We start from the raw sequence: 25,061 nt of genomic DNA on the forward strand, positions 1-25,061 counted from the left end.
CCTCACTTGAATCTTTTCTCCAAGTTATGCATTACCAATCCTTGCGAAATAGAGAAGTGTATCAACAAACTCCAATAACCATCATAAAAGCCGAAAGAACTGTGGATGCTGTAAATTAGGGACAAAAACAGAAGCTGCTAGAAATGCTCAGCCGGTCTGGCACCATCTGTGAAGAAAAAATCAGAGTTCACGTTTCAGGTCCGGTTCTGAGGAAGGATCACCAGACCCGAAACGTTAACTCTGATTTTTTTCTTCACAGATGCTGCCAGACCTGCTGAGCATTTCCAGCAGCTTCTGTTTTTGTTCCAGTAATCATCATCTATTCTTCTGTTTTCTTCCTCACCTTGTCCCTTGTCTGTTGTATTAGTTTGGGTTAAAGGATTGCATTGGTTAAAGGAAATAGGGGAACACATTGTAGATGCCCTAACTATAATCTTTAAGAGTTCCCACAATCCAGGAGTTGTCCCTCTGGATTGGAAAATTCCACATGTCGCTGCATTTTTTAAGAAGAGCGAAAGAGGGAAACCAGGGAAATATGGATCAGTTAGCCTAACATTTGTGTTGGGGAAATTGTTGGAGTCTATAATTGAGGATTGAAAATTTTCAGTTAATCAGGGAGAGCCAACATGGATTCATGACCAGTAGGTCAAGCCTGACAAATCTCATTGAATTTTTGAAGAGTTGACTAAGATAGTGGACAGGGGAATGTCTGTCAATGTTGTTTATATGGACTTCTAGAGGCAATTGATAAAATCCCACATAAGAGATTGTTAACTATGGTAAAGCCCATGGAATTGAGGGCAAACTATTGGCATAGCTGGCAAAGTGGTGAAGTGGTAGGTGACAGAAAGTAGGAATAATGGATGGGTACTCAAATTGGCAAGATGCGAACTGTGGTATACCACAATGCTCTGTATTAGGGCCTCAGTTATTCACATTTATTAATGACTTGAACAGTGGCATAGAATGTTATAAATCCAAATTTGCTGATGGAACGAAGTTAGGTAGCATTATAGTGTAAATAATAGCATAAAATTACAAAGGGATATTGATAGACTAAATGAATGAGCAAAGCTGTAGCAGATGGCACTCAATATAACGAAGTGTGAGTTATCCATTTTGGACCAAAAAAGGATAGATCAGTGTACTTTCTAGATGTCATGAAGTTAACAAGTTAAATGTCCAAAGAAATTTGGGAGTTCAGTTTTGTAGATCTTTAAAATGTTACACGCAGGCATAGAAAGTAATCAAGAAAGCTAATGAAGTGCTGCCCTTCATATCTAGAGGACTGGAGGACAATGATGCCAAAATTATGCTGCGGCTGTACAAAACCCTGGTTAGATCCCACTTGGAGTACTGTGAGCAGCTCTGGGCACCACACCTTAGGAAGGATATATTAGCCTTGGAGAGAGTACAATGTATGTTTATAAGAATGATACCTGGACTTCAGAAGTTAAGTTATGAGGAGAGATCATTCAAATTGGGCCTGTTTTCTCTAGAATTTAGAACATGATCTAATCTGTCTTCAAGATTTTAACAGGAAAAGACAGGATACATAAAAATAAACTACTTCCACTGGTTTAGAATTCTAGAATGAAGGGGGCATTCAGGAGAGATGTTAGGAAGCACTTTGACACACAAAGGGTGGTAGATGTTTGGAACTCTCTTCCACAAATGACAGTTGATGCTGAGTCAGTCATTCATTTTAAATCTGAGACAGATAAGTTCTTGCTAAGCAAAGTGTGCTAAGGGAAATGGGCCAAAGCAGGTATACAGTGTTAGGTCCCAGATCATCCATGATCTTACTGAGTGGTGAAATAGGCTCAAGGGGCTGAATGGCCTACTCCTGTTCCAATATTCCAGTGGTTTCAACAAAATTCAGTCTAATTTGCTCTGCACCTATTAAAGTATAATTCTGGAGAAAAAAGGCCATTCAGATTAATTGGGAGGAAGTAAATGGCTCGTGTGGCACAAACGTAGTATCCCTAGGAGGCTCAAGTTTGAGTCCCACCTCCTGCAGTGGTGTGCATTAACATTTCTGAGCATTGATTAGAAAATATCTACCCTGAGGAGTTCCTGCCTTATTGTCCTGAGACTGAGAAGGTTATACAGAAACAACCACAAGTGACCTAATTGTCCTTGGTATGACTCCAACCAGTAGAGAGTTTCTTCCCAATCCCCATTGAGTCTAATTTCGGTAAAATATTGCCTTGATATAAAGGTTAATCGCTCTCACCTCATCTGTTGTGTTTAGCACTTTTGTTCATGCTTGGACCAAGGCTGTAGTCAATTAGGAGCTATGTAGCTATGACAAACCCAAACTGTGTGCCAGTGAGAAATTTTATTACTGAGGAAGTTCCTTGTGATAGCACCATCAGCAACACTTTCCACATACGCTTTAAAGTATACTTCTTATCCTTCTTTGTACTTCCAAAATTTATTATATCACACTTCCCAGCACTAAATTTCATTTTACACCTCATAGCACAAATTGTTAATCAGTCAACAGATTTATTGAGGTTGGTTGCACTGGTTTTCATGATTAACCATGCTCTTTACTTTTGCATTGTCTGTATATTTCAGAATTGTCTTTCCTATCTGAGTCTATAGCATTTGTACAGACATACCAGCAGCAGTCTTAACAATAAACCCTAGGTTGACATCTCTGCAGTCCAAAAGACCTCTGTTAAGCACAATCTTCTTTTTGTTTCATAGTCAACCTCCACACCACTCCCTCTAATACTGTGATCCTTAATTTTACCAACATCGTATCTATATCCAATACTTTTCCCTTATCAATTCATTATTTCTTTGAATGATGCTTCCTGCAATTTAAACAAAATGGAAGAAGTTTGACATCTTTAATTATGAATCCTATTTCATATTTGGAAGGATTTCAACATCAGCTGCCCTATGAAGGACTTCACATTCGGCATTGCAACATTATTTGTCGTTTGTAACAGTTGTTCAGTCTTAAAGATCATAACATTACTCTCTTAACTTTTCCAAAAAGGGATTGATTCTGTTTTTGAATTTATATATGTTTCTATCAGCATTACAGCTGCCAGGATATTATTTGTACATTATGCATAAACTAATGAATTGACATTTGGAATCGCAAGTTCATTGAATGATGATCTTGGAATGAATATATTTTCGGGGTAATTTTTGTCTACTGAGAACTGAGATTGAATTGGGTTAGTATTGTAGTGACTTTTTAAAAAAAATAAGTAAACAAAGAGCATGTAATTAAACAGCACTGATCTGAAAGCAACTGTATAATTTACCCACAGGTTTCCCTTCTGGTGACTCAGCATACAGATCTGTTTCCATATTATGTTAGAGGCATTGAATAGTTCATTTCTGTAAAATCTGTCCATTTTGCCTGATCAGTATAGTTCCAGTGTAAAATTTTATCTTTCAGCATTGCACATCTTCAATTGCAGACACTTGACTCATTATTTTCCAAACATTAAAATCTAAGGATTGAAAGTCAATGGTTGTATGTGTGTGATATGTTGATCTGCATATTTAGCAGGTGAAGATCTCCACGGGGTAATGCAAGCAACAAATACTTCGTAAAGTACATTTCTCCCCAGAAGAACTCAACTAGATTATTTATCTTTCACTTGAGTTCTTACTTGTCTTCCCTTTGACACTTGGCTCTTACCCAGGGTGATAATGGATGTCTTGGTTGTCATCTTACAAAACTCAATTTCAATTAATTTCCTTACAATATGTTTTGGAACTGTCCCAGTAGATTGAAGTCTGCCAAATGTAACCACAATATTTACAATTGGAGGGAGGGAGAATACAGGGAATTACAGACTGGTGAGCACAACATCAGTAGTAAGTAAAATAAGAGGGTTTCTAATAAAGAATGCAACAACAGGACCCTTGGAAAATATCAAAGGATTAGACAAAATGAACATAGAATTATTAAAGGGAAATCATGTTTGACAAATCTGCTGGAGATGTTTGAGGATGTAACTACTGGAATAGATGAGGAGGATGTGGTTTATCTGGATTGTCAGTGGGTACGAGGTTATTGTGCAAATTCAAAGCACATGGGATTGGGAATAATATACTGGCATGAATTGAGAATTGCTTAACAGACAGGAAACAGAGAATAAATGATTTTTTTTGCAGTAGAAGGCAGTGACTAATAGGATAACAGAGGGACCAGTGCTTGGGCTCCAGCTATTTTCAGTACATATCAATAATTTGGATGAGGGAATTAAATGTGAAATTTCAAAGTTTGCTGACAACACAAAATTAGGAAAAATTGTGACTGGTGAGAAGGAAGTAAAGAGGTTTCAAGGCGATTTAGACAGGTTGAGTGAGTGGGCAAATATATGGCAGATGCGGATAAGTGTGCAGTTATCCACTTTAGTAGGAAAAACAGAATGGCAGAGTATTATTTAAATGGTGATAGGTTGGGAAGTGCTGATGTTAAAAAGGCTACTGGCAGGTGCAGTCAGTAGTGAGCAAGGCAAGTGGTGTGTTAGTCTTCATCGCAACAGTGTTTGAGTACGGAAACAAGGATATCTTGCTACAGCTGTAGTAATGTGCTCAGTTTTGGCCTCAAAGTCTCAGAAACCATAGACCATGGAGAGACTTCAGCAAAGCTTTACTACACTGTTTCCTGGGATGACAGGTTTGTTGTATTAGGAGAGATTGGGTCAACCTGGCCTGAATCCATTGGAGTTCAGAGGAATGAGTTCAGAGGCAGCTCACCTAAGATGTATAAAACTTTGCGAGGGCTGGACAGACCGATGCAGGGATGATGCTTCCCCTGGCCTGGGAATCTAGAACAAGGGGTCACAGTCTCAAAATACAGGGGAGACATTTACGGCTGAGGTGACGAGAGATTCCTTCACTCACATGGTGATGACACTGTGGAATAATGTACCTTGGAAGGCTGTGGAGATAAAATCACCTAATATATTTAAGAAAGAATTAGTTTGATTTCTGACAATAAATGCAGCAAGGAGTAGGTTGAGATACCCTTCCATCCTTTATAAGGTCAGTAGTGCAGATGGTTGCTGATGATTGCATAGCACTTATTGTGACTCCTCGGATACTGAAGCAGTCCATATTCAAATGCAGTAAGTCCTGACCAGGCTTGGGCTGACAAAAAGCAAGTAACATTCATGTCACACGAGTGCCAGGCATTGGCCATCTCCAACATGACATGATCTAACAGTTTACCCAAGATATACAATGGGATCACTATCACTAAATCCCACTATCAACATCCTATAAAACCATAAAAAAGGACAAAGAACAGGCCATTCAGCCACTTAAGCCTGCTCTGCTATTCAACAGGATCATGGCTGATCTGATATTCCTCACATCCACTTCCCTGCCTTTTCCCCGTAACCCTTGATTCCCCTACTGATCAAGAATCTATCTCAGCCTTAAATACACACAAGGACCCTGCCTCCACAGCTCTCCGTGGCAAGGAGTTCCAAAGATTTCACAACCCTCTGAGAGAAGAAATTCCTCCTCATCTCAGTCTTAAATCGGCGCCCCTTAAGTCTGAGATTATGCCCTCTGGTCCCAGACTCTCCCATGAGGGGAGCCACCCTCTCAGCATTTACCCTGTCAAGCCCCTTAAGAATCCTATATGCTTCCATGAGATCACCTCTGATTCTTCTAAACTCCAGTGTTAAGCCTTTGCTCATAAGACAATCCCTTCGTACTGGGGATCATCCTAGCAAATCTTCTCTGAATTGCCTCCAATGAAACTTTACCTTTCCTTAAATAAGGAGACCAAAACTGCTCACGGTACTCTAGATGTGATCTCACCAGCACCTTGTACAGTTGCAGTAAGACTTCCCTACTCTTATATTCTAACTCCCTTGAAACAAGGGCTAACATTCCATTGGTTTTCCTGACTATCTGCTGTAGTTGTGTGCTAGCTTTCTGAGTTCCTGGGACTGAACTGGACTAGCCATACATAAACTGTGGCTGCAAGAGCAGGTCAGAGGCTTGTAATTTTGCAATGCGTAATGCACCTCTGACTCCCCAGAGTGCTACAGGCCAAATGGACGACTTCTGCTCCAATATTCTCTTTATACCATCTACCAAGCATAAGTCAGAAGTGTGACTGAATATTGCCTACTTGCTTTGATGGTTGAAGCTACAACAATTTTGAAGAAGTCAGGACTAAGCAGCCTACTTGATGAGCGTCACATCCTCAAACATCCACTCCCTCCACCACTGATGCTCAGCAACAGCAGTGTGAACCATCTACAAGATGCACTGCAAAAATTCACCAAAGCTCCTTAGACATCACCTTCCAAACCTACGACCACGACCATCTGGATGGACAAGGGCAGCAGATACTTGGGAAAAGCACCACCTGCAGGTTCTGCTCCAAGCCGCTCATAATCGTGACTAGGAAATATATCACTGTTCCTTCATTGTCACTGGGTCAAAATCCTGGAGCTTCCTTCCTAATGACATTCCCTACAGCAAATGGACCACAGTAATTCAAGACTGCAACTCACCATCTTTTCACGGGCAATTGTGATGGGCCATAAATGCTGGCCTAGTCAGTGATAAATTATTATGATAAATTACTTCCCATTCTAGCAATGAATAGAAGAAGATGGAGGATTAGTCATGATCGTATTAGGTGGTGAAACAAACTTGATTGGCTAAATGGCTTACTCTTGTTTCTACGTTTCGGTGCTTCTATCCCTCACTTTCTATTTCGAGTGGTTAGTTAATTTGGCTGGGTGGCTGGTTTGCAGTGCGGTGATTCCAACTGCATGGGTTTAATTCCTGTACTGGCTGAGGTCACCATGAACATATGTGCCTTCTCAACCTCAATCCTTGCCTGAGGTGTGGAGACCCTCATATTCAGCTCACTTTTCTAAAGAGAGAGTGTCATATGGTCTCCTTGTGAATTTCACATTACACTCATTTGCTTCTATGAATTATTTCTTTCACTGGAGAGAATGGCAGCGTGATCAATATTTGCCAGATGAAACCTAAAATGAAGGTGTCTTGATTGTGTCATCTACATGACCTCCTTAATGGTATGGTGGTAATGAGCTCCGTCTTTTCAATCAATGGTAAACATGCCCACTCTGCTTTTCACTAACAGGATACACAAGTGAGACAACTTTCCTTTGATTAAATGATGCCTATAGGTAATAACACAATAGAAATGAATTGCCATCTCTTAAAAAGACAGAATGGTATTCAGGGATAGGCAGTGAAGGAAATGAATTAAGGAAATAATTAGCCATGAGCTAGAATAGCAGCAAAGGCTTGATGGGCTGAATAGCCTACTTCTGTTTCTATATGCTGTACATTGTTGAAAGCTCAACTTCCAAATGAAGACAATAGAAATTGTTTCAGAGACAGATGATAGAGCTCCATTAGAACAGTCCATTGGGTAAGATATATTTTATAAGAGGAGTAATTTTCCAAATGGATGTTAAATTGCAATGCCCATTTTCCAACATGTAATCCAGACAATTGAAAATGGGCTGGGCTGTTCTAGCTCTCAGGCCAAGTTTGAAAATGGCACAGCTTATAAGGGAGGGAAACTTGGAGCCTGAGAAGATTGGAAAGCTTGTCAGGTCTTCCAGCAATCAGCCAGTTGGATGATGCAGTGCTTTCAACTGGAATTCGGACCTGGGGCAAAGAAGTCCTGGCCATCAAGAGCTGCTGACAAATCCAAGGTGGAAGCTCCAGAAGTCCTAACAACTTGATCCCCAGCCACAGGCTCCCAGGATGGACAATCCCTCCAGGGAAAGCTAGTTGTTGCTTGGGAGTGGTCTCATGAGATTTGGAAGTAAGGGCAATGGGATATCTCTCAGGCACCATCCCACTTCCCCATGCTCAGTCCATTGATTGTGAAGACATTAAAGCAGATGGAGAGACCCTCCAACTGACAGCCTGTTTGCACTGTTTAGAGGGGCCAGTTCTTTCTGGCCTCACCTGGAGTTGAAACAGTTCCAGCCCAGACAGCACAAGGCCCTTACGTAGTTCTTAATTGGCTTCTTAAATCTCCTAGCAACCGGTGGGATAGGACCTTGGGCCATCTGGCCCAGAATTTATTTGAGGAAAAACAGAAAAGTGTCAGTGTTCTGGTCCACCACCATCCTGCTTACTGATGTTTACTTCTCATCTCTGGGCCTACTACCTCAGATTCTGGAAGATTCTAGGACTTGGAATGTGTGTTTGTGAAATAATTTATTTTATGATATGACATAATGTCAGTACCCTATCCTGGTTATGATATGTTATTACTGTAAGCTGCCAGTTAAGTATTTGATAGTTATTTTGAAATAATTTGTGCTGGTGTATCTTTATGGCATTACAGTGTTCAAAATACTGGAGCATCAGTGTTGCAGTGTTCCATTTTCGTTACAAAAGAAATAACCATTTTTAAATGAATTAGTAACTGTTTATTTTCATATGATTTTAAGTACAAATGCACAGTCTGACTAAATATATGAAGTGTAACATATAATGCTGCGCTTCTGAAAGTGTGATGTTTGAGCAAATTTTCACATCTTGAAGATTATTTTGCTTTCTTTTCTTGGTAAGGGATGTACTGACTGGAGCTGTGTTCGGTTGCATTGGTGGCGGAATCCTGATATATCTGTCCTATTCATTTTATAAAAAGTGGAGAATGGATGAAAGACTCCGTGCATTCTTAAGGTACTAAATCAACAGATTATTGTATTGTTTTTAAGTTGGCTGACTGTGTTTTCTTGAATTTAAGATTTGAAAGGGCCACTATGAAGGCAACATGTTCTTTATATCCAAAGATTAAATAGATTTTTATGTAGTAATGAGATGCCCAAATTTTATTCCAGTCCTGTGATTTCAAATAAAAAAAATGGAACTTGCAACGTCTAACAGCAATTACTCATTTAAATAAATATATCCAAGATTCTTGTTTAATTTATACATTTCAACTCATTGGTTCTATTAATGTGAAAACATGACCACAATTGGAAAGATATTGCTACAACTTCAATAAGTATCCTGACCTTCTGTTTCTTGCACTTTCATTTCATTTAATGGAAAGGTATGAATGTATATATAATCCATAGAATGCAAGGTTAATTTCAAGTTAGGAATGTGGTTAAGACTTGCAGTATAATTCTAAACCATAACCGAGAAATCTGAGTGCTTTGTCAATAATTTAAAGTTGAAGACGTCCTGATTGATTGATCGATTTATTGCCACATGTACCGAAGTATAGTGAAAAACTTTGTTTATGAGCAGTACTGGCAGACAAGTAAGGATGTACAGAACAGAGGTTATAAAAAGACTTAGACAGAGGCATACAGATTACATAGCACAGGGCGTATGCTAGGCAAGATCAACATTAGCAAGATCAGCATTGTTTGAGGCTAGAGGGCCCTTCCTCAGTCTAATAATGGCTGGGAAGAAGCTGTTCCTGAACCTGCTGGTGCATATGTTTAGGCTTCTATATCCTCGGCCTGACGAAGAGTTTGTAGGAGGTCATTACCCGGGGTGCGGTGGGTCTTTGATAATGTTGGCAGCCTTTCCATGGATGGAAGGTTGGCTTTTGTGATGGTCTGGGCTGTGCACACCACCTTCTGCAGTTTCTTACGGTCCTGGGCAGAGCAGTTGCCACACCAGGCCGTTATGCACCCGGACAGTATGCTTTCAATGGTGCATTTGTAGAAGTTGGTGTGGGACCTTATGGACATGCCAAATTACCTGAGCTGCCTGAAGAAGAAGAGGCATTGTTGTGGTTTATCGACCGTCCTATCTACGTGGGAGGTCCAGGACAGGTCGTTGGTTATTGTCACTCTGCGGAACTTGACGCTCTCCACCCTCTCAACCTCAGTTCCATTGATGTAGATGGGGGCGTGTCCTTCTCCTTTCTTTCTGAAGTCAGTAATCGGTTCTTTAGTTTTGCTGACGTAGAGAGAGAGCTTGTTTTCATTGCACCATGTCACCAAGCCCTCTATCGCCCTTTTGTGTTTTGATTCGTTGTTGTTAGATATCGTCCTACTATGGTGGTGTCGTCAGCGAACTTGTAGATGGTGCTTGTTCAAAATTTGACAACACAGTCATAGGTGTACAGGGAGTACAGTATCGGGCTGAGGACACATCCTTGAGGGGCTCCAGTGTTGAGTGTTATTGTGGAGGAGGTGCAGTTATCTATTCTCACTGATTGCGGTCTGTGGGTCAGAAAGCTGAGGATCCAGCTACAGAGGGTGGAGCCGAGACCAAGGTCACAGAGTTTTGAGATCAGTCTGAAGGGGATAATGGTGTTGAAGGCAGAGCTGTAGTCAATCGGCAGGAGACTGATGTAGGTGTCCTTGTTATCCAGATGTTTCAGGGATGAGTGCAGGGCAAGGGATATGGCATCCGCTGTGGACCTGTTATGTTAGTAGGGAAGTTGTAGGGGATTGGGACAGGCTGGGAGACTGGAGTTGATGTGGACCAGCCTCTCGAAGCACTTCATGATTATTGAAGTCAGAGCAATTGGACAGTAGTCATTAAGGCACACCGCACATGCTTTAGGTACGGAGATGATGGTGGTCTTCTTGAAGCAGGTGGGGACTTCGACTTGTCGGAGGGACAGGTTGAAGATGTCGGTGAATACCTCCGCTAGTTGGTCCGCACAGGATCTGAGTGTTCAGCCGGGGACACCATCCGGGCCTGTTGCTTTGCTGGGGTTGATTCTCAGGAAGACTGATCTGACACCTGCAGCGGTAAGCGAGGGTACAGGTGAGTCTGGGGCTGTCGGGGCAGGCGTTGCCATGCCGGTGGTATTCTGCTCCAACCGAGCGTAGAAAGCATTGAGCATGTCAGGGAGGCATGTGTCTTTGTCCATTATCTTGTCCGCTTACCTTGCAATGTTGTTAGAAACTGTATCCAACAGATGACAAGAAATAATCGATATCAGAAAAAAGAGAAGTTTACACCTCTGTTTCTCATATTTCAAAAGGACCAGGTTTTCACTTTAGAAGCTGAAAGCTTGAGTGGGGAGATCTCCTGGCTCGTAGAGTCAAAGAATCATACAACACGGAAACAGACCCTTCGGTCCAATTCGGCAGACTTATGTCCTGATTATTGAAGGGAATTGAGTCTGTGTGTGAGTGATTAATTGTCCTGGAAAAGAAAGTAGATCAAATGGCAGATCAGCAACAAAAAATGTTTAAAAATGACACGGATAAGATACTTTTTAACAAGGAGTAAAAATGTGCATTCAAAGTAGTGCCCAAGCAAAAGGCGAATAAGTTAGAACCAAAATGCAACTTAAGGACAGACATATAATATAGCATCGGATATAAAAGAGGAAATTATGCCCAATACTTAAAAAGGGAGCAAAAAATGAGATCAGAAATATTGAGATGGAAATGTGAAAAGAAGAATGACATCAGAACTAACGAGAAAAGGGGTTTTTCTAAGCTCAGACATGAAAGGCCAGTTAAAGGAGGGGTAAGATAACCTGGTCTCAAAGCAGACTGTTGTACATGAAGCAAGAAGATGGTGGGGATGCCTCTGTGTTTTCCACATTTTTTATTGTAGAAGGTAAAAATGTGATTGTGGGGAACTGTAACGAAGATCTAGAACAGTCGTTGCTGAAGATAAATTTTCACAAGCTACCATGAAAACATACTGGTAATAAATAAAAGTTACCCCCCTTGTCCAGATAGTATGCACCCCAGATTAAATTGAGCAAAAGATGGTGAAAGCACAAAACATAAATTCACAGTAGTCTTTTGAAATGGGAATTGTGCCAAAGGAATGGAAGGTGGGAGTATTAAGGTAAGGTAAAGTTACCAAAGTCTTACCAGACCATAAGACTGCACTCTCAGATAGGAACGATTGGTGGTGGTTTAACCTGAGGGTAACCATGCCTCAGACGAGGGGAGAGGTTGGAAAGGAGAGTCCTTTGTGGCAAGCTCAGCCAAAGCAGGGATTGAACCCACACTGTTGGTGTCACTCTACATTGCAAACTAGTCAGGAACAAAAACAAAAGCTCAGCAGGTCTGGCAGCATCTGTGGAGGAGAAAACAGAGTTAACGTTTCTGGTCTGGTGACCTTTCCTCAGAACTGGACATTGCAAACTAGTCATCCAGGCAATTGAACTAACCAACCCCTACGCAGAATAAAGAAGTGTGTCCAGCAAGAAATTATGTCTTAATTAATTTTAATTCCACAGAGTTAATATATTTGGGTGACATTAATATCAACTTAGCAAGGCACCTGGGATAGCCAGTTTCTGGAAAGGGCAGGTTGAAGTTAATTTCTTTAAATGAATCATAGCAGGTGGAGGAAGAGAATGCCATGAACGTGGAATGTATGTATAAGGTGATATTGAGAACGTACCACATATCAGAAATATAATGAGAATGAATGGATATGGTATTAAGGCCAGTGTAATTATTCACATGTGGTGACAACTTCTGGACAGAACGGTGGAAGAAAAGGTGTTTTCAGATTGACAGGATTTGAGAAATGGAGTGTCTCATTAAAGTTTCTTTGCTACATTCATTGTTTAAATTCTTTTTAAGGGATGTGGGCATTACTGACAAGGCCAGCATTTGTTGCCCTATTCCTAATTACCTTTGAACTTAATGGCTTACTAAGAGGGCAGTTAAGAGTCAACCACATTGCAGTGGACCCGAAATCAAAGTAGATAAGGATTCAGATTTACTTTCCCAAAGAGATTCATGGTTACCATTCCTGAGACTAGCTTTTAATTCCAAATTTTTCTTTATTAATTAACTGAAATTTATGGCCCAAGAACATTAGCCTGGATATTTGAGATTATTAATCTCATAACTTTACCACCAGCAATACTGTTGCTCCCTTATACATGATATAGGAACAAAGGGTTGGCATCAAAGTTAGCTGTGTGTGAAACTTTATAGGAGACAGTGTTAACAGAGTGAGCAGAAAGTTTGAAGATAATGTTCAATGGTGGGAAATATAAAGTCATATTTTTATAGGGTACTGGAGAGTGAAGAACATGAAATTTAAGTATACTCCCACATAGAAGGATTGTGAGCTGAGAGATGTCTAAGTGAAGAGATATGAGGTAAACTAATGGTATCTAATTGGTTATTGGCTAGAAAACTGATGGAGGTCAATTGAAGGTAAAATTGGGTGAGATGTAAAATGGCTGGATGATCTAATCACACCAGTTTTCCACTGACAGGAAAAGGCTACATTTACACCACACTGATCACCATCATTATCAATTAATATCTACAGTGTGGAAACAGGCCCTTCGGCCCAAGAAGTTCACACCGACCCATCCCTGTATAACCCACCTAATCTACACATCCCTGAACACTACGGGCAATTTAGCATGGCCAATCCACCTAACCTGCACATCTTTGTACTGTGGGAGGAAACCCATGCAGACACAGGGAGAATGTGCAAACTCTACACAGACAGTTGCCCGAGGGTGGAATCAAACCCAGGTCCCTGGCACTGTAAGGCAGCAGTGCTAACCACTGAGCTGCTCACTGGGTATTTTCCCCAGAATTTTCACTATTAAAGGGGACAAAGCAGATTCTGATTTCTGTATATGAGACACAAAATATAAAAGCCAAAATCGTGAATTTGTACAAACACTTATTTCCACTGATTGTCAAATTAATGACGAGGGGGAGAAGATAAATATTATCAACAAAAGACAGTGAATGTTGTTAGAAGAAATTTTCACAGGGGTTTAGTGTTGAGTATAGGACTATATTACAATTTAAAGAGATTGGATAAATATTTAAAAAGAAAATGTATAAAATGATAAGGGAAAGGCCAGCAGATTGGAATTAGTTGAGCTACTTATTTTTGGTTTATTCATTCATGGGATGAGGGTGTCGCTGACCAGGCAGCATTTATTGCCCATCCCTAATTGCCCATAGGGCAGTTCAGAGTCAAGCACATTGCTGTGGGTCTGGAGTCACATGTAGGCCAGACCAGGTAAGGATGGTAGTTTCCTTCCCTGAAGGGCATTAGTGAACCAGATGGGTTTTTCCAATAATCAACAATGGATTCATGGTCATCATTAGACCCTTAATTCCAGTTATTTATTGAGTTCAAACTCAAACATCTGCCATGGCAGGATTCAAACCTGGGTCCCCAGAACTTTATCTGGGTCTCTGGATTAAAAGTCCAGTGATAATACCACTAAGCCATCACCTCCCAGTTAGCTCTGGTTAAAAATCTGCACTACAATTTCTATGGTCTGGCCTGTACTCAAACATCTTATCATAGACATTTTAAAATTGCATATGTATTTATGCAAAGAAGCTTGAGAAGCCTTTGGCTGGTTGTGTAAATTTCTACGTTAACATTTCAATCGTAATTCAAAGAAAAGGGTAGTATAAACATAATTTTTGTGTACTTTAGAAAATGATATGATTGCTCCAAGTTTATAATTTCCTGTTATTTGTTTGTGTAGTAACACACAGCATTAGTAATAGTTTGGTTTGGACACTTATATATGGTGATGGGTTTCCGGCTGACGAAAAAAGTATGGGTTATCCACAGTGATGGGTCACATATGTGTGTCTCAAGTAATGTGTGGGTGTATATTTCAAACACTGGCTTACTTTACCAACGTGTGTTTTACTGTCATCCCAGTCATTGTTATTGGCAAGCAAAGATCTTTTTTTTAAAAGTTTATGCCTTAAACTACAGTGCCACCAGTAGTGAATTTGCCAAGAAATGTTAGCTCTTGGATTCAACTTGTGTGCTTGGCGAAAAGAAAAACAAGTACAACAGAAGTGCTCTAAAACAAGTTTGTGCTTTTCCTCTCAACAATCACCCTGAAATCTTGTATTTTATATTCGAAAGCAAGATCGCTTAGAATCATCGCTCAATTATTTTTTCCTGATATTTCAGTAAAGTTGCTAACAAGCTAATAATGAAAAGGGAGTTTTGCTTGATTGCATTAACTGTTTATAAACTAATATTTGAAGAATCTAATTTGGAGATATTAAACTTGAAGAGTTGTTGGATTTCTTTGGCATTTTAATACAACTTAGAATGAGGTTATTTTGCTTGATTTCCTGCACTAAAACATGATTTTTATCCTAAGAGCAAGCTGTGAGGTGGTGGGGTGATTTTTTGGTTCTGGAGGCAGATAGGCAGCTGAATTTGGCAAGCTGGTGGCATTCCTGACCCCTGCCACCTTCTTGCTTCCATCTGAGTTAAGTTCTGGGTGGAGACGCCCAAGCTTTCTGCATTGACCCCCAGTTGAGGCCTTAAAATGGTCAAGTAATGAGCACTTCAAGGCCTTCCCCAGCCTGAGCTGCAACAATTTTAGCTCCAGGCAGGGCAGGAAATAAATGACCCACCCAACTGTTATACTTGGTGTGAGCATATCATGGAGGGACAGAATCAGACTGTAAAGTTATTGCACTTGAAGTTGAGTCCTAGAGGTTACAGGGTCCCCAAGCAGAAAATGAGATGCTGTAATCTAGAGCCCCAGGTTAATGTTCTGGGAACATAGCTTTGAATCGCACCGTTGCAGATGGTGAAATTCAAATTCAGTGAAAAAGGCTGGAATAAAACGTTAGCCTAATGATGACCACTGTCAATTGTTGTAAAAATCCATCCGGCTCACGAATGTCCTTTAGGGGAGGAGATCCTTCATACTTACCTGCTCTGGCCTACATGTGGATCCACACTCACAGTGATGTAGGTGACTCTTAATTGCCTCTGGAAATTAGAAACATGCAATGAATGCTGGCTTAGCCAGCGACACCCACATCCCATAAATGAATTTTTTAAAAAATCAGCTGAAACCCTGGAGAAATAGTGAAAATTGCAGAATTGGCCATTTCTTTGGGAGTTCCGACTATTTGTACAGTATTGTGAACATTAGAACAAGTGAAACAGGAGGAGATTATTCGGCCCCTGGACATTGATCTACCATTCAATAAGATCATGGCTATTTGTGCAGCAAAGACACAGTGCACTCAGGGACACCCTTATGGATTGGATTAGGCTACAAATCTGGCTCTTCACTTGCTGTCATAGTGCTCACTGGCCCTGAGTCTATCTGGGTGAGACTTCAATACCAGTTCAGGAGTTAGGAAATGGTCAACGTGATGGTTAGACTCAGGATGCTGTCCACACAAGGGCTGAGGTGCAGAACATCATGCAGCCCACCACAGTTCCCGAATTTGGGCTCGTCTCCTCCTGGAATGAGAGAGGGACCCGAATTACAGAAGATGAAAGTGGCCGGTACAGCTATTATGTTTAGTGCAAGTGGGGAGGCGTCCTGAGTAAGTGAGTAGGCAGCACAGAGGGCACACAGAGTTAGTGGTGTTGGGGATTTAGGATGGGTGTGTTTGAGTGAGGGAAGGTGTTGCAGGCAATATTGAGAGTGGTAGTGCATGAGCTCTGGTGGGAGGTGGGTGCAGTAACAGAAGTAGAATGTGAGGTATCAGAGAGAAGATAGTGGCACTTTTGCAGGTGGAGTGGAGAAGGTCATTGCCCTTTTTCCTCTAGTACTTGGCATTCCTCCAGACGGTTATGGCTATTTTAATCCGGTGGCAGCCTCAGACTAGGCTGGCAAGGTCTGTTGTCATGGTTTCTAGAGCTGGACCTGGGGTAAGAGGAAGTCACATCCTGCCCACAAAGCAAGGTGCCAATTTCCCCATGTCAACCATGTTTGGGACAAGTATCAGGAACTGTTCAGGGCAGCTCTGTACTGACAGTGTTTGAGGATATGCAGTGAGATTTTAATGATGGCTGGGGCACAAAGGATGTGAATTCTAGGATATCCACCATGTGATCTGCAGTTGTGGGAATGATGGTGGTAAAATGTGGTCAGAATTTCTCTCTCTCTGCTGCTCTACTAAACAGCTACTGTAATACAGTTTGTTTCCTATATTCCTGAGTCTGGCCGCATTGTTTTTCCAAGGTGGATAGTTGCAAGAAACCTTTTCATGTGCAAAATGTGCAACTTCTCATATGTGTAAATTAAAACAGGAGATGTGAGTTTCTTGATTCCTGACTCAGTTGACTATTTTCAGTCTCTTTAGCTAAAGTAGTCCAGTTGATTTCATTTATTCCACCTTGATTTTCTGAACTTGCGTCCGTCTGTGGTCAGGTGATTATTGCAGCCATTTTAGGTCTGTGTTTCTTCTTTTTTCAGAGACAATCTTAATCCATAAAGGCCTTAGGCATTAAGATCAGTTGAGGATTGACAATTCATATTTTACCACTATTATGATAAATACTAATATCCCACCTAACCAAATATACAATGCTGTGGGCTTAACATTTCCCTCCAGGTATATGAGCCAATGCAAACCTTAATTTTAAATGTTTTTCTTCATTCTAGGCATAGAGAGCAGCTGTTCCCCTTGGTCAAAGGGTCAGTAACAAAGGGCCATATTATTAAAATGAAAGGCAGGAGCTTTATCTTTTTGTCTAAGTCCTATATGGTCAGATGTAACAAAAAAATCTCTTTTGTATCTCCATAAAGAGTTCAAATTGGTTTAATTATAGCGAGGTTAATGTATTAATTCAGTTAATTCCAGCTAGATTTGATCTTTATTTTTGAGATGAAGTTTAATCAGGGATAGTGTTGTTTGCACAAGTGATCATCATCACACTGTAGTGTAGTTGTGAATGTACTTAATTTCAGATATAAGATTGTGCATTTTTCTAGCTACATTTAACTTTCCAGCTAACTTAGAGGCAAATGACGCATTCCCATTCCATATTTTCCAGTTAGTGATGCATTTATGCTATCAATTATGTTATATCATTCTTTTGTAGTGGAAGCTCAATTTGGCATTTAATTGCTTGCATTTATCAGATTTGTGTATTCAAAAAATGTTAAAATATTTATAAATGCTTTGTCGTTCATGGTGCAATTGTTTTCTGAATGTTTTCAGCAGTTCACTGAAGCATGCTGACTTTCACCCAAATGTTTGTCAATGATAGTTATTGTAGTGTCCAAGCCAACATCAATGAAACACTTTACTGTGTCAGAGCATCCTTACCTGCCAAATGATAGCATCATATTTGGGAGAATTAAGAAGTCTGTTTTTTTTCTGAGGGTCAACGCTAAAATATATTAGAATAGCATCATCGAGTCTATATCACCAAAAAGAGACTACTCCCTCCACTAGTCTCACTTTTCTGACTAGCCCATATCCTTCAATGTTATGATATTTGAAGTGCTCATCCAAGTACTTTTTAAAGGTTGTAAGGTTTTCCGCCTCAACTCCCCTTCCAGGTAATGCATTCCAGACACCACCACCCTCTGGGCAAAAGGGTTTTTCCTCAAATCCTCTCTAAACCTCCTGCTTTTCATTTTAAAATTATGCTTTCTTGTTATTGACTGTTTGACTAAGGGTGCTTTCTATTCTATTCATCCTGTCCATGCCCCTCATAATCTTATACGTGCCTATCAGCCCACCACATCTGCCCCAACCTTCTCTGCTCTAAAGAAAACAACCCGAGCTTATCCAGTCTCTCCTCATCGCTGAAATGTTCCATCCCAGGCAGCATCCTGGTAAATCTCCTCTGCACCCCCTCCAGTGCAGTTACATCCTTCCTATGGTGTGGTGACCAGAACTGCACACAGTACTCCAGCTTTGACCTCACCAAAGTTCTGTACAGTTCTGACATAACCTCCCTGTTCTTATAATCTATGACACGACTGATAAAGGCAACTGTGCCATATGCCTTCTTAATTAACCTATTAACCTGTCCTGCCACTTTCAGGGATCTGTGGACAAGCGCCCTAAGAGACCTGTATTTTTCTGAGCTTCCTCATATCCTACTATTTGCTCAGTACTCCCTTGTCTTGTTCTTTCTTCCAAAATGCATCACCTCACATTTATTAAATTTCACTGCGCTGCCCATCTGACCAACCTGCTTATGTTCTCCCGTAATCTAACATATTTCTCAGTTTCCACCATCAGGCCAATCTTCGTGTCATTGCAGACTTACTTATAATCATCCCCCACATTCTCGTATACATATTTTATGAATATTATAAAGAATAAGGGACCCAGCACTGATCTCTGTGGTACACCACTGCCTACTGGGCTCCAATCATACAAACAACCTTCTACCACCATCCTCTGTCGCCTGTCATTAGACAATTTGGATATAACTTCCACGTTACCCTGGATCCCATGATCATTTAGCATCTGTATCAGTTTCCCATGTGGGATTTTGTCAAAGGTCTTGCTCAAATCCATATAAACTACATAAAATGCCCCACCTGAAATAACTCCACAGAGGCCAATATCCCATCACCAAGTCACCCTTTATTTACATGTGGAAAGTCCTTGACACTGATCCAGCTCAGTCAGAGCCAGCTCTCAGAGTGAACAAAATGTCTGACACTCCTGTTCTTATTGTCAGCCAGAGCTCCCTGACTGGACCAGATTAACAGTCCCAGTCAGGGAACTCATATTTTGTGAGGCCCACCTGGCTGACCTCATTACAGTCACTACACCACTCTCATCAAAACACTTGATCACCTCTGAAAAATTCCACCTAGATTTGTTAGGCATGACCTCCCTCTGACAAAGCCAAGCTGACTATCTCTGATCAAAACTTGCCTCTCTAAACGGAGTTTAATTTTTTCCTTCAGTATTTTCTCCAATAGTTTCCCTACCACTGATTTTAGAATCACAGGTCAATAGTTCCTTGCACTGCCTTCACTACCCTTTTTCTAAAATAGCTGTCCTCCAGTCCTCTGGCATCTCTCCTGCCATAGACATTTTGAAAATTTAGGTCAGGGACTCTGTATTTTTGTCCTTCATCTCCCATAGCAGCCTGTATTGCAACTCATCCACACCTGGGGATTTGTCCACTTTTAAAACCACCAAAATCTCCGATCCTCCTCACTTATTGTATTAATCTGCTCAAGAATTTTGCAGTCCATCTTCTCGAGTTGTGTGCAGTAACTCTCCCTCTCCAAAGTAAAGATAGACGTGAAATATTTAATACTCTACCAATATCCTCCGGCTTCACAAAACCAAGCAGCCCAGCATTCTGGACAATTGGCAGGATTTGAACCTAGGTCCCCAGAACGTTGCTTGGGTTGCTGGATTAATAGTCAAGCAATAACACCACTAGACCATCACCTCTCACTCTAGTCAAAGTTATGATTAAAAATAGTACTCACATTATGCTTCCCTGCTGAGCTTTAAGGGAGAATGTAATGTTCATTTCAAGTACCAGTGCCTATCTGATGTTGTAGGTGAAGTTGCTGAAATAAATTACATTAGCTTTCATCTGTCAAATATATTGGAGTAGAGTTTCCACTTTGTTCTATTAGTTTTGCACCACATTACATTTAAATCGATCACAGCAGCATAAAAATCATGTAATTTGCTGACCTTTCACATTGGTTTAATGTTCAATTCAACTGGATCAGGCCCCATCTACAAAAGTGGCTATGCCCTAGGTTGAAATTAGAAGATTCTATTGATTATGATGGTTTGGGAAGTCTTTTCAAATCATGCTCATTTTCTTCGACACGCAGGCACTACTGGGATGAATTGTATTTGGGAAAATTACCGATGTACATCAATTAATTATTAAATGATTCAGTATAGTTTTTATAATTGTTTTCATTTGATGTTAAATCAAGTTATTCATATTTGGAGGACTGGACACTTGCTAAAAGTGGTTCCTTTTGGTGAAAAGCAATTCTCAGCTGTATAAATCAAGCTGCAACAGATTACCATTCCTAAATACATCAAGATGTATCTTTTTGTAGAAAAATATAAACAATTGTATTTGTTATGTCACCCAATTGCACTGGTGCATGGAAGATTTTATGTTTGTGAATACACCATAAATGCCAGTGGAAGCCAAACAGATACAATTTTGAAGCAATTTTTCAGTGCACTCAAAGAAGAAATTCTACCTCAGTATTTTCATATGGCATCCCTGATGCAAACTGAATAAGCCTAAAGTAAAAAAAAAGGAAAATAGTTAAGTAGATTTAGATTCTATTTCGGGACATGTAGGTCTTTTTTTGCATTATGAATGATACATAAAAAGCCAGTAGAAAGTGTCACATGCCATATCTCTCTTTCCTAAACAGACTTCGCCGCAATGCAGAAGTGGCACCTTACTTCATTTTTGGCGAGAATGAAGAGAATGCTGGGTGACCAATTCATCATCCTGAAGAGACTTATGCACAATGTAATTTTAATGCCTTATTTGCACATTCTGCAATTTGGATTGTTGATGACATTTAAGCCTGTTCTGCAGAACTCTGTTGGGTTTTAAAACAGGATTACAGAATCACGGAATACTTACAGCACAAGAGGAGGACATTTGCCCCATTGCATCTGTGTTGTTCTCTAGAGGGGTGGTTCATTAGTGTCTCTGTCTCCACCTTCTCCCCATAATCCTGTATTTCCTTCCTTTACAGATAATAATCCAGTTCTCTCTTGAAAGCTGTGATTGGATTTTCCCCTACCACATTCTCAAGCAATGTATTCCGGAACCTAACCACTTGCTCTGTGAAGACATTCTTCCTCATGTTACCATTGTTTCTTTTGCCACTTTTTAAAAAAAATCAGTGCCCTCTGCTTCTTGATTTTTTTTCCATTGCGAATAGTTTTTTCTCATTCTGTCCAAACCCTTCATGGTTTTGAATCCCTCCATCAAGTCTTCTCTCAAACCTTTCCTCCCCAAGAAGAACAGTCCAAATTTCTCCAGTTGTTTATGGAACCATTATTGTGAATGCTTTCTGCACTCTCTCTAATGCCTTCACATCCTTTCTAAAGTGTGTCACCCAGAACTGAACACAATATTCCAGTTTATGCAAGTTTAACATAGCTTCCTTACGTTTGAACTCTATAGCCTTATTAATAAAACCAAGGATTCTGAATGCTTTATTAACTTTCTCAACCTGTCCTGCCTGCTTCTATGATTCCTGCACATAAGCCATCAAGATGCTCTGCTTTTGTACCCTCTTTAGATTTGTAGACTTTACCTTATCTTATCTCTTCATGTTCATATGACCACAATTACTTACTTAAAACTTCTTGGCATTAAATTTCATCTGGCATTTATGTACCCATTCCCCAACCTGTGTGTATCTTTTTGATGTTCTACACTATCCTCCTCATGGTTAAGAAGACACACAAGTTTTCTATCATTTTGAAATTTTGAAATTGTGTTCTAAGTTCTGGACGAGGTCATAAATCAGGAGCCGTGGGTCCTAATGGACCCCTAGCAACTCAATCATAAATCTTCCTGGATTCTAAAAATGTCCAATAAAACAACCTTCTGTTTCCTGTCACTCAGCTAATTTCCTATTTGAGTTGCTACTGTCTCTTTTATTCAATGATTTCTAACTTTCCTCAGAGGTCTGTTGTGCAGAACTTATTCAAATGCTTTTTGAAAGACATTAACAGTAATGCTTTCATCTAACCTCTCTCTTATGTCATCAAAATCACAAGCAAGCTAGTTAACTATTATTTCACCCCTAACAAATCCATGTTGGCTTTCTTTTATTCATCCATAACTGCCAAATTTACTATTAATTTTGTACCAAATGATAGGAGCTTCTTCACCACTAAAGTTAAACTGCCTGCCCTATAGTCCCTTGATTTATCTTTATACACGGTTTGAAGAAAGGTGTAACATTTGCAATTTCCCAGTCCTCTGGCACCACCTGCTGAATCTAGGGAAGACTGGAAAATTATGGTCTGTGCAATTTCTGATGTCACGTCTCTCAGTATCCTTAGATGCATTTCAGTGAGATCTGGTGCCTTATCAACTTTACAGGTTGCATATCCAATAACACTTCCCATTTTAGCATTATCTGCACAGCATCCTCTTCCTTGATTAGGATAGGTGAAAGTTAATATCTTCGCCATACTTCTTGCCATCATTTGTAAATCCCCTTTATGGTTCCTAATTGGCCCTGCTGCACCTTTTACCACATTTTACTAATTATATACCTGGAGAAGACTTCTGAATTCACCTTTATTTTAGCTGCCAGTTTCTTTTATATACACTGTCTTTGCTTCTATAGCTTTTTTTTTTAACTTGCCCTCTAAAACCTCTGTACTCAATCCAGGTCTTGGCTCAATTATCCATCTGAAATTTGACATAACACACTGCTTTATCTTCATTTTACTTTCAGTCTCGTTTGTCACAAAGAAATTCTGCGATGATTTGGCCTACCTTTCCCCTAGCGGAATATGCCTTAATTGTGCCTGAATGATCTCTTCTTTAAGGGGAGCTAGTTGTTTAGTTGCAGTCTTGTCTGTCACTCTTTGATTCCAATTTATCTGGGTGATAATGAAACAACATTTTTGTCAGTATTCAGGATGAATATTGGTTTGACAGTGAGATTCACTCATTCACTCAGAACACTACTGTACCCTGTCTCTACATAGTCCTAAGCTGCAGGATAACTACATCCATTAATATGCTACACATAAAGCTCTAAGCCTCATGGACATGCTGCAGTGACACCAGCTGCTTATTTTCATTTTAATTTTTTTCAAACTCTGATGTATGACTGGTCCAGTTCCTGATTCTCTCCTCAGTTAGGCGATGGACCTGAAGCCTAGCCTTCACTTTATCTTCTCCCTGGTGCTCTCAGTTTCTTCCTGTTCCATTCCAGCACCAGGTTCTCTCCTTTGGTAACAAACAAATTTATCTGGTTGAAAAAGAAGCAATTGGATATATTCATACTGGTTTTTGATAGCTGTCGACCTCTTTAGATCTGTAATGCTCACTATAACGCTCACAATCCTTCTGTTTGCAGTTATGTTCAAACCTTTTGTGAATCAGGGCATTCTTCGTTCTGTGAGTTTTTACCTCTTATAATTTCATTGAAAGAGGATTCTTTCTCATGAGCTTTAGAGGTTGATAAGTCACATTTTGTAACTTGTTTATTTCTGTAACTTTGTAAAATCAAGCTGAATAATATTATATATTATGATGAGATAGAGTTTCTAATGGATGAATTGTAATGTTTCATGTGCCATTATCTTAAAAATTTGTTCATTGAATGTGGGCATTGCCAGTTAGCAAAATTTTATTTTCCATACTAATTGTCCTCGAGAAGGTGGTGGAAAGTCACTCGAAGATACCAAGAACTACAGATGCTGATGTCAGAGTCAACACAGTGTGGAGCTGGAGGAACACAGCAGGCCAGGCAGCATCAGAGGAGCAGGAAAGTTGACGTTTCGGGTTGGGAACCTTCTTCAGAACTGGGGAGGGGGAAGGGAGCTCAGAAATAAATAGAGGGAGGAGGGGTAGGGCTGAGGGAAGGTAGGTGGGATGGTGATAGGTGGATGCAGGTAGGGGGTGGTGGGGATTGGTCAGTGGGAAAGGTGGGACGGATTGGTGGGAGAGAAGATGGACGGGTTGTGTCAGGTCAAGGAGGTGAGAAGAGGAGGGGTGGGGCTGGGGGAGGGGAGGTGGGATGGTGAAAGGTGGATGCAGGTGGGGGCTAGTAGGGATTGGTCAGTGGGAAAGGTGGGGTGGAAAGGTGGGGAAGAAGATGGACAGGTTGTGTCAAGTCAAGGAGGCGGGGATGAGAGGTAGGGTTGGACATGGGATGCGGCCGGGGGTGGGTAGATTTTAAAACTGGTGAATTCTATGTTCAGGCCATCAAGTTGTAGGCTCCCAAGGCGGAATATGAGGCATTGTTCCTCCAGTTTGTGGATAGCGTCATTGTGACACTGGAGGAGGCCCAGGATGGGCATGTCACCTAGGGAGTGGGAGGGGGTTGTTAAAATGGTCAGCATCCAGAAGTTGTTGTCGATTATTACAGATGCTTCACAAAACAGTCCCTGAGTCTGCGCTCAGTCTCACCGATGTAGAGGAGGCCACATTGGGACCAATGGATACAGTAGACCAGGTTGGAGGATGTACAGGTCACCCCTCTTGGATTTGTAAAGTCTGTGTTGTACCTTGAATGGAGGTGAGTGGGGAGGCGTAGGGGTGGGTGTAGCATTTCCTGCGGTTGCAGGGAAAGGTGCCAGATGTGGTGGGGTTAGTGGGGAGAGTGAAGCGGACGAGGGAGTCACGGAGTGAGCAGTCCCTTCAAAAGGCAGATAGGGATGGGG

The 25,061-nt window shown here is 40.7% G+C and overlaps 1 protein-coding gene across 1 annotated transcript in view; it reads left to right on the forward strand.

Moving 5' to 3' along the window:
- LOC109919508 overlaps window positions 1-24,029 on the forward strand; it is a 78,226-nt gene extending 54,197 nt beyond the window's left edge. Inside the window, exons 5-6 of the mRNA XM_048597578.1 lie at window positions 8,572-8,685; window positions 21,065-24,029. Of these exons, the coding sequence (XP_048453535.1) occupies window positions 8,572-8,685; window positions 21,065-21,131 (181 nt within the window). The 3' untranslated portion in view covers window positions 21,132-24,029. The remainder of the gene's footprint in view (window positions 1-8,571; window positions 8,686-21,064) is intronic.
- The last annotated feature ends 1,032 nt before the right edge of the window (window positions 24,030-25,061 follow it).

The sequence above is a fragment of the Rhincodon typus genome, chromosome 1, assembly GCF_021869965.1.
Source record: "Rhincodon typus isolate 14 chromosome 1, sRhiTyp1.1, whole genome shotgun sequence".
NCBI classification, from domain to species: Eukaryota; Metazoa; Chordata; class Chondrichthyes; order Orectolobiformes; family Rhincodontidae; genus Rhincodon; species Rhincodon typus.